At 29.3% G+C, this 15,742-nt stretch overlaps 1 protein-coding gene across 1 annotated transcript; it reads left to right on the top strand.

Moving 5' to 3' along the window:
- Positions 1–842: 842 nt before the first annotated feature.
- LOC107015981 lies at positions 843–10,845 on the top strand. The gene is made up of 4 exons (XM_015216449.2): positions 843–2,050; positions 2,277–2,327; positions 2,431–2,503; positions 10,329–10,845. The coding sequence occupies exons 1-4, from the start codon at positions 1,197–1,199 to the stop codon at positions 10,506–10,508; spliced, it is 1,158 nt and encodes a 385-aa protein (XP_015071935.1). The 5' UTR covers positions 843–1,196; the 3' UTR covers positions 10,509–10,845.
- The last annotated feature ends 4,897 nt before the right edge of the window (positions 10,846–15,742 follow it).

The following is a 15,742-nucleotide window of genomic DNA, read 5'->3' as shown; positions in this document are numbered from 1 at the left end:
AGTATAAACATTGCTTAATTTTTTGATACAACGAATAGTGTAAAGGATTATTTTTGTTCATTATCAAGTTACTTCAAATATAATTACAATTCATAACTCATATAATAAGTAAATTTAGTTAATTAAGAAGGGGAATCAATCTATTAGTTGTGATTTTTTTTTTTTTAAAAAAAACTCTCTTCTATCTCAATTTATATCATTTATATATGTATTAATTGTAATTCTCTTTTAATTTTATTTTTAAATGCAATACTTTTTGCTTAGAAATGATCTATTTCTCAGTTTACTTTAAAACAATTGTCTTTGCAGGTCATTTACCATTTTTTCTTAGCTACACAAAATAAATTTTCATTTTTATATATAAGAAATCTGAAATACAAAGTCATTTTCTTCTAGTCATTTTGTTCGTGGTGATGAGATATTAATTATGATAAATAATTTTCACCTTTTCTTCCTAAGAACTCCATCCATTTTTACTCCCTTAATAACTTAAACTCATAGCCTTCTGATTAGAAGCAGGGACGGACCTACAGTGGATGAACCAACTTCATTGAAAAATAACATCATATATGTATATTTAATCAGTTTAAAAAATATATTAACTTTTGACCCCATTAACATAACTGTGATCCTTGACCGAGTGATGAAGAGAGTTCAATTTTCAACCCGGCTTCAAATCCTTGATGAATTCGCCACTGATTAGAAGTGAAGAGTACTTATCATTCGAGCAACTCTCTCCTCGATTATAATATAAATAGAGATATGCAAAAAGAATATAATATAAATAAAATACTATGTCTACAAGTGACTTACCACCATCTATTTTTACCCCTATGGGAAAAGAAAAAAAAAACAAATATCATCCCTTACAAGCTTCCAAACACAGAGAATTAATGGAAAGTGAGATTTTCAGGTAGCTAAGTATTATTCTTCTTCTTGTCCCTTTTTATGATATTTTGTCCATCATAAGGAAAAAAAAACCATATAGTATATATATATATATTATTACAAGAAATTTTTCTTCTGCTAGTCAATGGATATCTCTATCTCCATTATTTCAAGAAAACATGTTTTTTCTTCCCAAAAGTATCACTAAAACATATCTCTCTTCTTCTTTCTATGGCTTACATTAAAGAGATCAACGTAATTTTCGACGATATCTCTTATTTCTTCTCCTTTTTCTCAAGGATATCAATATGACTATGATCAATCCTTGTGAAAATATTTCAAGAGAGAATTTAATTCGAAGGAGTACTAGTGTTTATGGTTTTGGTTTAGGTGATTACGATAGTAATTTTAATCTTATGACCCGATTAGATGCTGAAGATGATGATGAATATTATGTTCAACGAGATAATTCATATGTTTTAGGGTCGGATCTAGCAATAATGGCTGAAGATGAGTCAAGAACCGGAAGTATTAATGAAACTGGTTCGAGTTCTAAAGATAACAACAATGATAATACTAACAACAAGAACCACAAGGAGGAGGAAGAGGACGAAGAGGAAAAAGGGTGGCTTCAGTTAAGTATTGGTGGGCGTACCTATATGCCCACCAGTAATAAGCCAGAAGAGAATTCTAGAAGATTAACAGGTGGAAGTGGACTAGTGGAACTTGATCTATTACCAACTGTTAGTTCCCAACAAGGGAAACCAACAGTACATATAAATGAATTTCGAGCACCACCACCACTATCAACACCTCGAAGATATCAACAACAGTTTCTGACTACTAGTAGTACTACTACTTCTACTACTACATCATCGTCTTTGTTTTTACAACAATATCCAGGGATGGGTGTAGGAAGTAGTTCTACGAATATGTTTCCACAACAACAAGAGATTATTAATTGGGGTTTTAGACCTATGACCGCGCCAATCCAACAGAATATGAATCTGTCTCTAGTGTCATCAGGTTCACATTTTGGTCCTGGACCATTCCCAGTACTGGGAGGGGTTCCAGGACCAAGTTCTATAGATTTTCGGGTTGTTCATCCACCTCGAAGACCACATTCTGGGTTATGGTTTTCGTTACAATCATCTTTAAATCAGTAAGTTAATACAAAATCAAAAAAAAAATCATTGCTAATTTGTTGTTAAATTGCTTCATTTTGATAATTTATCTCTAATTCATACTATTACATAAGATTATTCACGAATTTACTTTTTAGCTACATAATTTGTGTTTTTTCTTTTTCCTATAGCTTATTTAATCTCTTCCAAATTATCTTCAAAATATGAATGGCTAAATTTGTGTACTTTTGCCTTATGATGCAGAACAAAAGAACCCTTTTTGCCACAAATATCCAAGAGCTACCTTAGGATCAAGTAAGTCAAATTTCATTATTATATAAACTTCATATTTCTTTTGATTTTGGTTAACATTTTAAATTATTTCATTTTTTTGTGGTTATTTTCATAATTGTTAAAGAGATGGGAGGATGACAATACGACTAGTCTTGAAGTATTTGGTCAATAAGCTACAATTGGAAAATGAATCAGAGGTATGTAACCCACCATTGCATTTCTATTCTCTTTGTTTGAAACCTTTCTGGTTGATTTCTCAGATAGTCACTCGTTATTACTTTAGAAAGTCATTCTTCTTTTTATTCTACTTATTTTTAGCAATAAAGAGAGCGATTCTAAGATAATAACAATTAGTTGAATAATCATCTGATCGAGTGGCTTTAATTTAGAATAAATGTTCCATACTTGATAAACCGTTAACTTTAGGACTCTTAAGAAGAACTAATAACACCAATATAATGTTTAAACCATTAAATCCATAACATGTTAATTACAATGGTTGGTGTGGGGAAAAAACATGAAAGAAACAGCAGAACTAATTAATTATTAATGGTTTTATTTAGGGTAATTTTAATTATGGATTGAGGGAACTTCATAATTAGGTGGGAGGTACATTTTCTAGGTAGCTATCCATCTTCATTCATTCTTTCTCTTTTTGTATTATTAGCTTAAGATCTTTGTTTAAACTACTTATAATTAGGGAAGTGCAAGAGTAGAAAAAATATATGTAGGGATTATTAATTAGAACATTGTTATTATTCTAGTATTTAATGATTTTAGAGTATGGACAAAGTAAGAAACACAAGAAAAAGAAAACTACATGCTACCTTATTAGCCCCAAAATCACTCAAATATTCTTTCTTAATAGAAATAAATCTTTGCACTTTTGATGACTTTCACGGTTCGTTTCATTTCATTTACTTTCAAGAAAGTAACATTTCCAATCTTTGTGGAATGATTCATATATATAGGTAGGATTTAGAGCGAGCGTTGTAGGTTCAGGCCTGGACGTTATATAATTAAGTAATAAAAGTGCTTTCTTTTTAAAAGTTCAAACTTTTGAATGAAATGATCGCATACTTCAAAATGATATTAAAGTAAGTAAAAGGTTCTGAGTTTGAATCTCACCGTCATCCAAAAGGAGAAAAACATCTATATGCAACATGGTTGGTTCATGAATAAAGGAAAATCAGACCCACACATGAGACATTGTGTTAACATATAATATACTGTAGTTGAATAACTAATGAGATGATGACATACTTCAGTACAAAACTGAACCTATTGCTTTCTATTCAAATTTGTGTATATAGATGTAAAACATTTAAAAAATATACCTAAAATAAGATCATACTTACTGAACCTCAAAGCATGGTTGCTTCCATTCTTATGTAGATTTTGAATGATTAAGTATAGAGAAAAGTCACTTTCTAAATTAGATAATTTTATAAATTCAATGTCCTACGTAACATATTTAAGACAATCAGATTCAAAAATCAATTTGATATATTATACATATCTTAATTTAAGATTATGATGTTAATAAGAATTACTTTATTAAACTTCGTATTCAATTAAACGAAAATACATTTTGGAATATAAATGCCTAGCACTTCTATTTTGATGAAACCTTTTTTCCCTCATTATACCAAACATGTCCATCGCGTAAAGCTTCCAAAAGTCTCCAAAACCCATATAGATATTAGAAATCTCTTCCTTTTCATCCCCCTTTATTAGTGAAAAACATAATAAAGTTCTACTTTTTGCTTTTAAAAAAAAAAATTCTATTAATGAGTAATTTATTTTTTTGGTTCAAGTGTTATATTATATAAATGGATTTCTTGAGCGGAAAAGCTATACAAAACAATTTCTCTATCTTACGTATAGGGGTTAGGTCTACGTATATTCTATCCTTTTGGTATCCACTTAATGAGACTATACTGAATATGTTGTTGTTGTCGTCATCGTATTGCACATATTCACTCTTCCTCATTTAGACTTACATTTTTTCTTCTATCATTTCCCTGATAATAATCAGAAATGGTTTTAAAATAAATTTTAAAATTAAGAAACTTAAATAAGGTTTCCAAATTATAACATCCATCACTTTAATTCCATCCTTTTTTCTATTGCATTCATCTTGCATTTAATATCTATGTGCATGAAAGAATAGAATGGAAAATGGATTATTTATATTTTTAGTATACTAATATGAATTAATTATTTCTAATTTTGTTACATATGGTGTTGTAGAATATGCATATGAATTTATCAATTAGTTAGCCAATTGGGCAATTAAAAGGAGAAGTTATATTAACTTCTTATTATCTCAAAATCCCAACAACTTCTCCACATTAACCCTTAATTAAACTCAACCACAAAAGATTAATTAATTAATTAATAATCTAAATTGGAAATCAATAAATAATTACATACAAGAATGTCAAGTGATTTGCATGCATGTATAGACAAAAGAAAGAGTCAATCATATATTTGTTTCTTCTTAAACTTTTTTATTTTATTTTATTTTGATGTTAGGATCCTTTAAGATTCATTCCATATTAATGATTGATAATAATATCTGTTAAGAACCAGCTATATATTTACATCAAATGTTATTAAATAATTAGCTAAAAAAAAATTCTCTTTTCGAAGTTGCTTCTATAGAATAAAATAATTTTTCTTTACCTACCTAAAATAATATAACTTGTATTAGGGTTTTTATCATAGACACATACTAAAAAGATACGACTTTGAATAGATTAATGTTTTAAGTTGTTAGGATGTATGACATATAATATTAGTATATTTCATAAACATTCCATACATACTATTTATTAGGACTCATTATAATGTATTTATGATAGGTCAACCCTTGTACCCCGACTAATTCAATGCCACATGGTTTTTATTATTCTTTCCTTGCATTACATAATCTCTTTTTATTTCGTACGATATTCATGTTAAAGTCGGATTAATTCAGATTCACTCCGCGTAGGATCCATTTGTAGGAAAACACTCCTGACCAATTTTTTTTTTTTTCATATTCAGAGGTTAAAATCTAAACCTCTGGTTAAGAAAGAAGCAATCTTATCTGTTGCACCACATTCTTTGATGGTGCAGTACATAATAACATATCCTTAAAAGAAGTACTAATACAAATACAAATACAGTTTAAGTTATATATACTGCCAGATAATATAATCTTGAAAATATGACAAGTTCTACCAGCTAAAAAAACTATAAGTGGCTTGATGGTGTAAAATTTAGTACATAACTTAAAAGTCTTAAACTCAAATAAATATACATTTCTTTAGCGCAAAAAATGCACCTACATGTACGAACAATCTTTATCTAAAACGATAAACTCAACGAAAATAATTATTTAATCAAATTAATTATTGACCTAACATTATTCAATTAATTAATAAGAATGAAGCTATTTCTAATTCTACGTGTTGCTTGTTGCATATATATTTTTATTTTGTAAGCATTGAAATTATGTAATTGTGGCATGCTTTCGTAGAATGTATAGGTTGTACTTGTTTAATAATGTTGCTTCTTAATATTCACGAATGGGTACATTATGTATCATTGCCGTCTTAATGTTATTATTATTTGGCCTTTATTTGTATGTCCTACCCAAGTTGACTTGAGTTTTTGGTTATCATGTCTTGTGTTTACTCAAATTTCATAAAAAAAAATAAAATAAAAATAAAACCAATCCTCTAACACGTCATGCAACTAAGTGACAAATGATTAAAGTTTTAATGGTAGGGAATGTGATATCAATGATAGTTCATACCATAATTGTATATATATTTTCTTTTTCTTTCCTTAATTTGCATTACCTAATCGTATAGGTATTGATTACATCTAAGTTTCTAGGAGGTTTAAGGGGTCGTTTGGTACTAAAACTCAGTACTCTTATTATTCTTATACGCCCTACTAAATTATGCTTAAGTATGCGATCATCATCATTTAAAAGTTTAATTAGATTCAGAGAGTATATTGTTATTCACTTAATTATATCGTCATATGCTAACTTTGAGTCTTTGATTCCTTTTTTGTGATCTAAACTAGTAGAAACTCTTTTAGATTAAGGGTGGTAGTGTGACTCGAACTCAAGGACATTTGTCAGCTTTGATTTCATATTATAATGTGTGATCACACCTATATTTAAGTTGTTAGAGAAAGCATCAATGAAATTATGTGAATATATATCATGAAACAAACCTACTATAATTCACATAAACCCTTTCTTTTTACCCCAAAATTTAAACAATTTTTAGATTTTCCAAATAGAAAAATAGATTTTCAAAAAGCTTACTATCTTCCCTTTTTTTACGGTCTAATTTGCACTTAATAATGATATTATATTTGTTGAGGCAAATGTGGAATAGTGCATTGACTTTTAATTAGGGAAAAAAAAGGAAAGAAATTGAACATGTTCAACTAATTGTATGTATTTAACTAGTTTGGGCGGTTCTGGATGTTGAGTTATAATTAGATAAATAAAAGTACTATAATAATTTAAACTTCTAAATATGATAGAACTTTGAGAAATATAAAGAGCCTAAGAGTCAAATTAAATATCAAGACCATTTATTATCCAAACTTATCTGTGCTTAACTCATGAAAAAAATTAAACCAAACAAATCATATCGATGAGGCATTAAATAATTAATTAAGGAATCGATTAGACGTTTAGTTATTAATTAGAATTATACATATATTAGTATTCGAGAATTAGTTAGGACTTAGATAGGATTTAGCTATTCGTATAGTAATAATAAGCTATGTCATTTTTCTATCCAACATAAAATGATATATAAATTGTCTCATAATTTATACATATAGCTTTAATTCATATTTGGTGGGTATATAGAATTTCATGTATAGTAAATAAATGCTATCAGACATGATACAAGTTAATGGAAATTAAAATTATACTCTAACCAGCTATTGAATGATCATATATTCAATTTAGAAAATCAGATTTATCAATATAATATCATATTATATAGAAATTTTGGGTTCAAATCTTAACACCACCTGAAAAAATAAAATATTTCTTTATATACCTAATTCATAAAAAGAATCAGATTCACACGTAAAAAACGCGTCATGTTGAGCCCTAACACACTAAATTTTTGCATGGCCTTAATTTGCCCTTATCAATTATCATCATGACTCTATACATGACAATGAGTTTCGTCATGCTTTCGTTCATTTCAACTCAACTATACCATGGAGAATTGTAGGACCCAACACCCTCTTATTTTCTCATAGATAATTAATAATATTTAAAGTTTAAACCCTTTATTTTCTTCCCCTCTTTTTCCTCTAAGTGGTGCACTTTGATAGAATCAAAAAGAAACTTTTTGTCCATTTAAAAAGTAACCCTAAAGAAAATAAAAAAATTTAATTTAAAATTTAAAATTTATATGTTAATTTTAGATAATAATAATTAAATTTACAATTAAGTATTTATTAAAAAATTTAATATACTTATAAATATAACTAAAAGCTAGCATATTATTAATAATTTGTATCTGAAGAGCTAGTTCCGTTTCGAAAAAATAGTAATAAAATAAAAGAAAGAACACGTCGGAGGAAAGCAATGCATGAGCTATTAGTCTAATGCAAAATCATTACGAATGGTTCAAAAGAGACAAAATTAAAGTAGAATAGTTAAATATTTATTAGTAATAATAAATAATTATATTAATAGCCGACAAATTAAGAAAAGTAATAAGAGTATAATTTAATAATTATTTAATTCCGCTAAATTAGGATGGATAAAATGATCTTTAAAATAATGAAGCTAAAGTCTCATAATTATTCATGAAGGAATATTGACCTTCATTTCACATTTTTTTGTTCTTTTTCCTTTTTTTTTTTTTAAATCTAAGTTTATTCTCTTTTGAAGAATTGATAGAGAAAAAGCAACGTGAATGAGACGTGCATGAATATGAAAATAGGATCATAGGTTATATGACAATAAAGTGATATGTACAACTCATGTAGAGTTTATTTTGTTTGTTTTTCCCTTTTGTAGATAGAAATTAGGTACTCCACCTTCCAATTTTTGTGGTGGGATTTGATTGATTGTAAAGTTTAAAAAAAAAAAAAGAAGAAAAAAGATGTTTATTGGTGATTAAAAGTACTTTATATATGTGATTTTAAATTGTTTTATTAAGGAAAAAAATATATTTTAAAATTAAATTGTTATTTCCTTCTCTTTTATTAATAGTCCATCCAAAAAAAGAACATTCTCTTATTTTAGTTTAGTACTCATTATTTAATTTTTAATATACAAATTATTTTTAATCACATAATAACACCTACTAGTTGCATCTTACTACATATCACAAATTTCAAAAATAAATAAATTATTTCTTAAATTTTATATCCAATCAAACTCATTCACATAAATTAGGACAAAGAAGATACAAAATACGAAAGGATATCATTTTTCTTTGTTGGATAAACTATAAATAGAAGTATTGTAACATAAATTTGAACGGAGGGGGATATTTAAGGAATAGTCATCAATATATACCGTTCAACCATCTAATTTATCAAATATGAACGAAGTATACATTACCTATTCACTTGATTGTATGGTATGTATATGTTGTGTATATGTATGCATATTATGTATATTTTATATGTATATGTAGGTATAGTATATGCATATTAGTATAAAGTATACACTATTTATACTCCATATACATATTTTCTTTTTGTTTTTTTTTCTCCCTCAAATATTTATCTGTCAATTCTAAGGATAAAAAAATATTTTTTTCTATCAATTACTAAGATATGGTAAATCTTTACATCATAATCAGGGAGTACATATATTTATTTTATTTGAAGAATTCTAGGGTATAATCATTCTAGATTAGAAGCAAAGTCTAAGTGGACCTCTAATATGATTAAAGTTTGTAGTAATTTTCAACCTTGGGATAGGTGGGTTGCCCGACCCATTTTGTCTGTTCTCACTTGCTTCTTGTTTTTTGCATGTTGATTTCACACGTGTATACATTAATAATATACAAAATAATAATTATTAGTGTATTTTAATGTATTATAACATGTTAATTATCTTATTTAGTGATTAAAATATCAATTAATTCCATTAATAATGAGTTGTTAAAGTGGATTCAAAATGTTTGCAAAACTCTTATATTTACCTTTTTTAGCCAAGCATTTAGCAAGTTGCTTTCATAAGTTATGCCCATCATGTCAAGTGGATTGTCATGTTATTCATGATTCAAATAAGCATTCATACTATGTGACATTCAAGTTACGCTTAAATTAGGTCTTAGGTCTGACTCACACTATAAAAGTTTGCTATAAGGGAGGAGGATTACCCAAACATTATAAGGAGTCCACCCATCTTATTAATCACCAATGTGAGATTTTTGTTATTCTTTTACACCCCATCTCACGCCTAGCGCTTCGCATCTGGTGCATGGACTATTTTAATTTTGGAGGCCCCAACATCTGTGTGAGCACGAGCAAAACTAAGGTATTAGAAGGAGGTTAAGGGTGGAACTAAGAACTAAGATATATATATATATATACATACATATATATATATATATATATATATATATATATCTTATCATATGTGAATGTTCTTGGCTTCTTATGTGTTTGCATCTTTATATTTTGCATTCTCTTAGTAAAAATATCTGTACGAGCATGAGTGGAACTAAGGAATCAAAAGGAGGTTAAGGGTGGAACTAATATATATATATATATATATATATAGATATTATAGTCTCTATATCATATCATATGTGAACTTACTTGGATTCTTATATGTTTCTTTATATTTTGAGTTCTCTTAGTGAAAATATTAGTACGAGTCACTATATCATTTCATATGTGAACTTTCTTGTCTTCTCTTAATAAAAAATCTGGCTTCACAATGATTCGTAATTTGTTTTCACTAATATAATGGTAATGTTTGGTGCATGTAATGAACAATTTGATTCTTTGCAACTCCAGATAGAGATAACATGTAGAGGCCAACAACTCCAACCATTCTTGACATTGCAACATGTTAGAGATCATATATGGAGTACTACTACTAATGCTGCTGACAATATCCTCACTTTGCTTCCTTCAGAAACTTCTAATCATGTCATGGTTCTACATTATGCTAGAACAAGTGCACCTCAAAATTAACAAGCCACAAATACTTCGACTTTTTTATAACAGGTCCGAGTCAGAGTCAAATAGTAATGACTCAAAACATTTCATCTTACACTATTTTCGGAAATCCAAGAATTTTATCTATGGATATGTAAATTACATGATTTTCAATCCTAGCAAAAAAGGGAGGGAAACATATTGAAAGTCAAACAGGGCTTCTATTACAAAACGAACTCGAGAAAGCTGATGGCGAGAATTTCTAATCGTCAAAAAAAAGAGTACTTAATTATTTCATTTTTTTTTTTATCATGGTATTATTGTTAAACTATTGTTACTCAATCCACTTCTTTTTTGAGTAGTTTTTTTCTTTCTTTTGGAGTTGTATTTTAATTTCATCAACATTAAAATAGTTTTAATATGTTGTTACCCCAAAAGTATGTGCATTATAGAGTTTTGGCTGATGGATTAATCACCAGATTGTATTACTTACCTAAAACATAAGGGTGTGGAGTCAACCCCCCCACCCCACCCCAATCAATAGCAAAATATATGTAACCTATGATAATAATTTTCTGTCAAAATATCAACTAATTGTATTAGTTTAACTAAATAAGGAAGAATTTGCAATATGATAAAATTGGAGCTTTGATTAAATAAATAAAATGTAACATCCAATAAATAAAATCCACAACAGCTTTAGAGAAACAAATCAAGTGGAAGATGCTAAAATTGGATCAATTTAACTTAGAATGAAAAGTAGAACTTCCAATGAGGACGGGCCTCAAAAACCAATGGGGCTAAATGTTGCAAAATAAGAAAATTTCTTAGTTTGTTATAGTTTCAAGACTTAGCATTTTATTTTGCTTCTTTGTTGTTTCAGAATTTTGATAGTGACAAGACTAATATTTTTTGATTTTCATTGTTTCATATTTTAATTTTGATGGATTTGTTGTCCAAAGCTTCTATAGCAAATTTTCAAAAAGAAAAAAAAACACTATATTGTTATGGTGAAACCTTAAATTTAGGTACCCATTATTTAGTCTATCTTGATGTAACGATCCGAACCATCATTAATTAGGAAGAGATAAAAGTTCGAAAATTCTGGGCCACTAATCCGCCAAGGCGGGACAGGTGCCGCTGGGGCGCAAGCGCTAGAGCGGGGTAAGTTGGCGTCAGAGCGGGAATAACGAGGCATGATGTAAATTATGAGATATTCTATTTTCTCCATCTTCCTAAAATGCCTAAAAGTTGTAAATTACCCTAGAAACTAAGGGTGGACATAAATACCGAAAAACCGAAAAATCGAACCAAACCAAAAAATTTTGATTCTTCGGTTCAGTGTCGGTTTTCTTTTTTTTTGAACTTCGATTCTTCGTTTCGGAGTTCGGTGCAAGGGTTTTGAAACTACGGTGCACTGAAAAACCGAAGTTTTATTTACTAAATTTAAAAATATTTAAATTATATTGCTTAATTAATAATAGTTATACACTTTTGAATAATGACTCAAAATATTTACAAGGCCCATTTAAATATTCAATTTTTAAATGACAACAAATATAATGTCAATAAAGTGTTGAACTATTGTTGTTTATGTACAATTGTACATTGTGAGTCCTTATATTTTGGTTGTTCAAAAGTTCATCATGGCATCGTGCTTGCTCTCTTCTTTATTCATTCAGCATTCCGGTATGGGAGAAAGTCTTTAGGCTTTAGCAACATGGAAGCCATCTATGCTAAGAAACAGAAAAAATCCTTTGGCATCTTTGCTAAAAAATCATTTATGCCCTCTTTATTTTTATTAAATACATGATGAAACTCTTAACACTTTATCATATTCCCTCTTTTTATTCACACCGAAAAATCGATTTAAAAACACCGAACTAAAATGAACCGAAGTAGAAAAAATAAACCAAACCGATCTAGTTTGGTATAAACTATGGTGCACACTTTTCTAAAACCGAATACCGAAGAACTAAATCAAAATTTAATTAAACCGAACCGAAGAACCGAACGTTCACCCCCACTAGAAACCTCAGAAAAGTTGCTCTAAGCTTGGGAAGGGAGGAGAGGGAGAATTCTAGCGTGGGGATTGCGAAATCTTGGACAAATCTACCGTCACTAATCCGAAAAACTCGAATGGAAGTCAAAACTCCGTACAACCGCTTGGCGCCCAGGTAGGCTAGATTTTACAATTGAGTAGTTATAAATCTTTGCTTAATACGTGATATACGCAAATCAATGATAGGTTATGGGTACACCTTCGTGCACCTAGTAAATTACATGAATAAATCCTTGAAAACTCAAATATGTGAGTCTATGCCTTGTGAGGAGGAATTGATGTGTTGTTAAAAAAAATCTAAAATTGCTATCATGGACAGAATGGGGTCAAGAATGAGGACACGAGATCAAGTGTAGAACTAGAATTATGAATGTATGTTACATTTGAAAATTGAGGTAATGAATTTAGGAATTATGATGAACTAGGGAGGAGTGTGGTCAATTATGACTTATGTGATAGGGATTGAGCAGTGATTCATAGGTGATGGTTGTGATTCTATGTTTGTGTGATGTATGCATGTTATAATGTAAAATATGCGCGGGATGCGATCCTTAATATTTCATTGTTAGCGGAAGCCAATGTTCGGTGATTCATATGTGATGGTTGTGATTCTATATATTTGTGTGATGTATGCATGTTTTGCTTCATTATGATACTTGTATATGTATGAATGTTGCAATATTGATCATACTTGTTGTAAACGAGATAGATGAAATATCATTACCATAAAATCATTACTTAAATGTATGATTTTGATGATGTTCTTGTGTTTGTGATTGTGGTGTGTGAATGATATCGAATTGCCACGTTTCGGCATAACTAACTTGAATCGGATTGTCACGTTCCGGCATAACTAACTTGGATCAGATTGCCACATTCCGCATAATATTGGATGGATTGTCATGTTTCGGCATACTAATAGTTTGGGTTTGGGTTCCGTGAGAGGACCAATGTGATGATAAATTTGAGTTAATCATTGTTGTATACTTGTTGACAATATCTGTAACGACCCGCTAGGTCATTTTGAGCACTAAGACTATTTTGACTCTCTCGATAAAAATTTTAAATAAAATTTTATACTATTCAGTAACTATGACTATGAGAATCTAGTTGATGAAAATTTTATTAAATAATTAATATAGTTAATATTTGATGGGCCAAGTCTATGACTTATTAAAAGTTTCTTTTATGGGCAAAGGACAAAAATCACATACTTTTAAGGTAAAATTATAATTTGTCCCTTATAAGTTTATAATTACAAAAATCTATCAAACTGATACAATAATATGAGCGCTGATACATTAATTTGATGCGCGAGATACATTAATTGTTAAGTAAGATACATTACATTTTATACATGATACACTAATTGATGTACATTTTATACTTGATACACTAATCTGATGTGCGCGATACATTAATATGATGCGCGAGATACATTAATTTGATGCACTGATACATTAATCGGATGCATGAAAAACAAGGGATTTTGGGGATTTATAAAACTAATAGGGGATATTGGTAATAAGAGAACTTAAATGTAAGATTTCTGTCGTTTTTCCTTTTTTTATCACTTGGCCCACACAATTAGAATAAGTTAGAGGGGTTTAATATTTTTTTAATCATAAACTGAATAAGTTAAAGAATTAACTTACTGGCGAAGACGTCGGCTGCTCGATCAAATTTGCAGGTGAGTTGTTGAAAACTTTTCAAGGTGTTATATATATTGAAGTTAAGGATTTGGAAATTTGCTAACTTTGGCAGTCACTGTGGCATAGTATTGTTATTATATTATTAAATAGAAGAAAATGAATTGGTATTAAGCGGTCAAGATTGAGTTGAATTATCTCTATTGTGTTCTTTAATTATGTTGGGGTAACGAAGTGGAATTTTTTTCTTTAAAATTAACATTTAATTTAGATTGGGTGATTTTTGCTGAAATTTGAGGCAGTAGGGTGTTGCTAATGTTGGCCAATAATAATTATTATGTGACTTAGGTTTAAAACGAAAAGGGGAATAAAAAGGGTTTCAAGATTTTGAATTTTTCTCTTGTTGTTGCATCGTAGCGTGGGGTATGAGACGATTTTGTTGACTTATTGTGTTTATGTGATTAAGTTAGATTTATAAATTTGTGCTGGTAAGAGAACTACAAGAAAAACCGTTATTTAAGACCAGCATTTAGGGAGGAGCTAATAATTTCGTCTAAAAAATACATGTATTGGGAAGAGATTATATTCCCGTCACTAATTTTATATGTTATTATGAAGGTACGAAATCTAGTCCCTAAAGAAATTACAAACTGGTCTCAAATTCTAAATATGATGGTGAGAAGAAGAAAAAAGTGAATTTTAAATCTTAATAGAAACTCATCAGGCGCTACAAATTACTTCATTAAATATAATTCACGAAAAAAGTCTCTATTTTTTCAATACAGGACAATTAAGACACATCATATTTTACAGCACACAAAATCCCTAAATCGATTTCATCAAAAATCTCTACAGCAGCTGTGCAAATCGCATCTCTCTGGGAAAATTCTGCTAATACTCTTCGTTTTCGTCCGCTCTTTCCCAAAATATAGAAAGCACGGGTTGTTGCTCATCAAGAGAACTTCGTCTATGAGTTGATTTTCATCAAATTGATTCTGAGGTGTGTCTTCTTTTAAGCGATGATTGTTTTCTTAATTATCTTGGTGATAGTTTTGTTTGAATTACTCTTAATATATTTCTTCACCAACTGGTGGTTTTCTATAGGTGTATAACTAGAGAAAAAAAATATTGTGTTGGGATTCCTAGTTGATAATCTTGTTTTTGAAGCATATGCAAGTTTGTGACATGAACTTTGCTTATTGAATTGTAGATTGACAACACTACATATAGTTACCTAATGCCCAAGTGAAGGGAGCAGTAACTAGTTATAAGAACGCAACTCTTTTCATATGTCATCTGCATCATAAGATTTTTTTCACCACCAGTTGAACAAACTCTTCCTATGAGAAGCAATCTAGTTCTTCTTCCTCTACCTACTTTTTTGAGTGTTGTAAAGATTCGACAATATCTTGAGGTTCTTAGAGAAAATATCATAAAACTTTATATAATCCTATTTGTTCTCTGCTATTTCAAGGAATAGCCCAGCACATGTTCTGGATATGTTAAGAGGAAATTCTTCTATAATGCCTTTCACAAAGCTTAGATATTCAACCATCAGC

The sequence above is a fragment of the Solanum pennellii genome, chromosome 1, assembly GCF_001406875.1.
Source record: "Solanum pennellii chromosome 1, SPENNV200".
Taxonomy (NCBI): domain Eukaryota; kingdom Viridiplantae; phylum Streptophyta; class Magnoliopsida; order Solanales; family Solanaceae; genus Solanum; species Solanum pennellii.
This window is presented reverse-complemented; position numbering and strand designations above follow the sequence as displayed.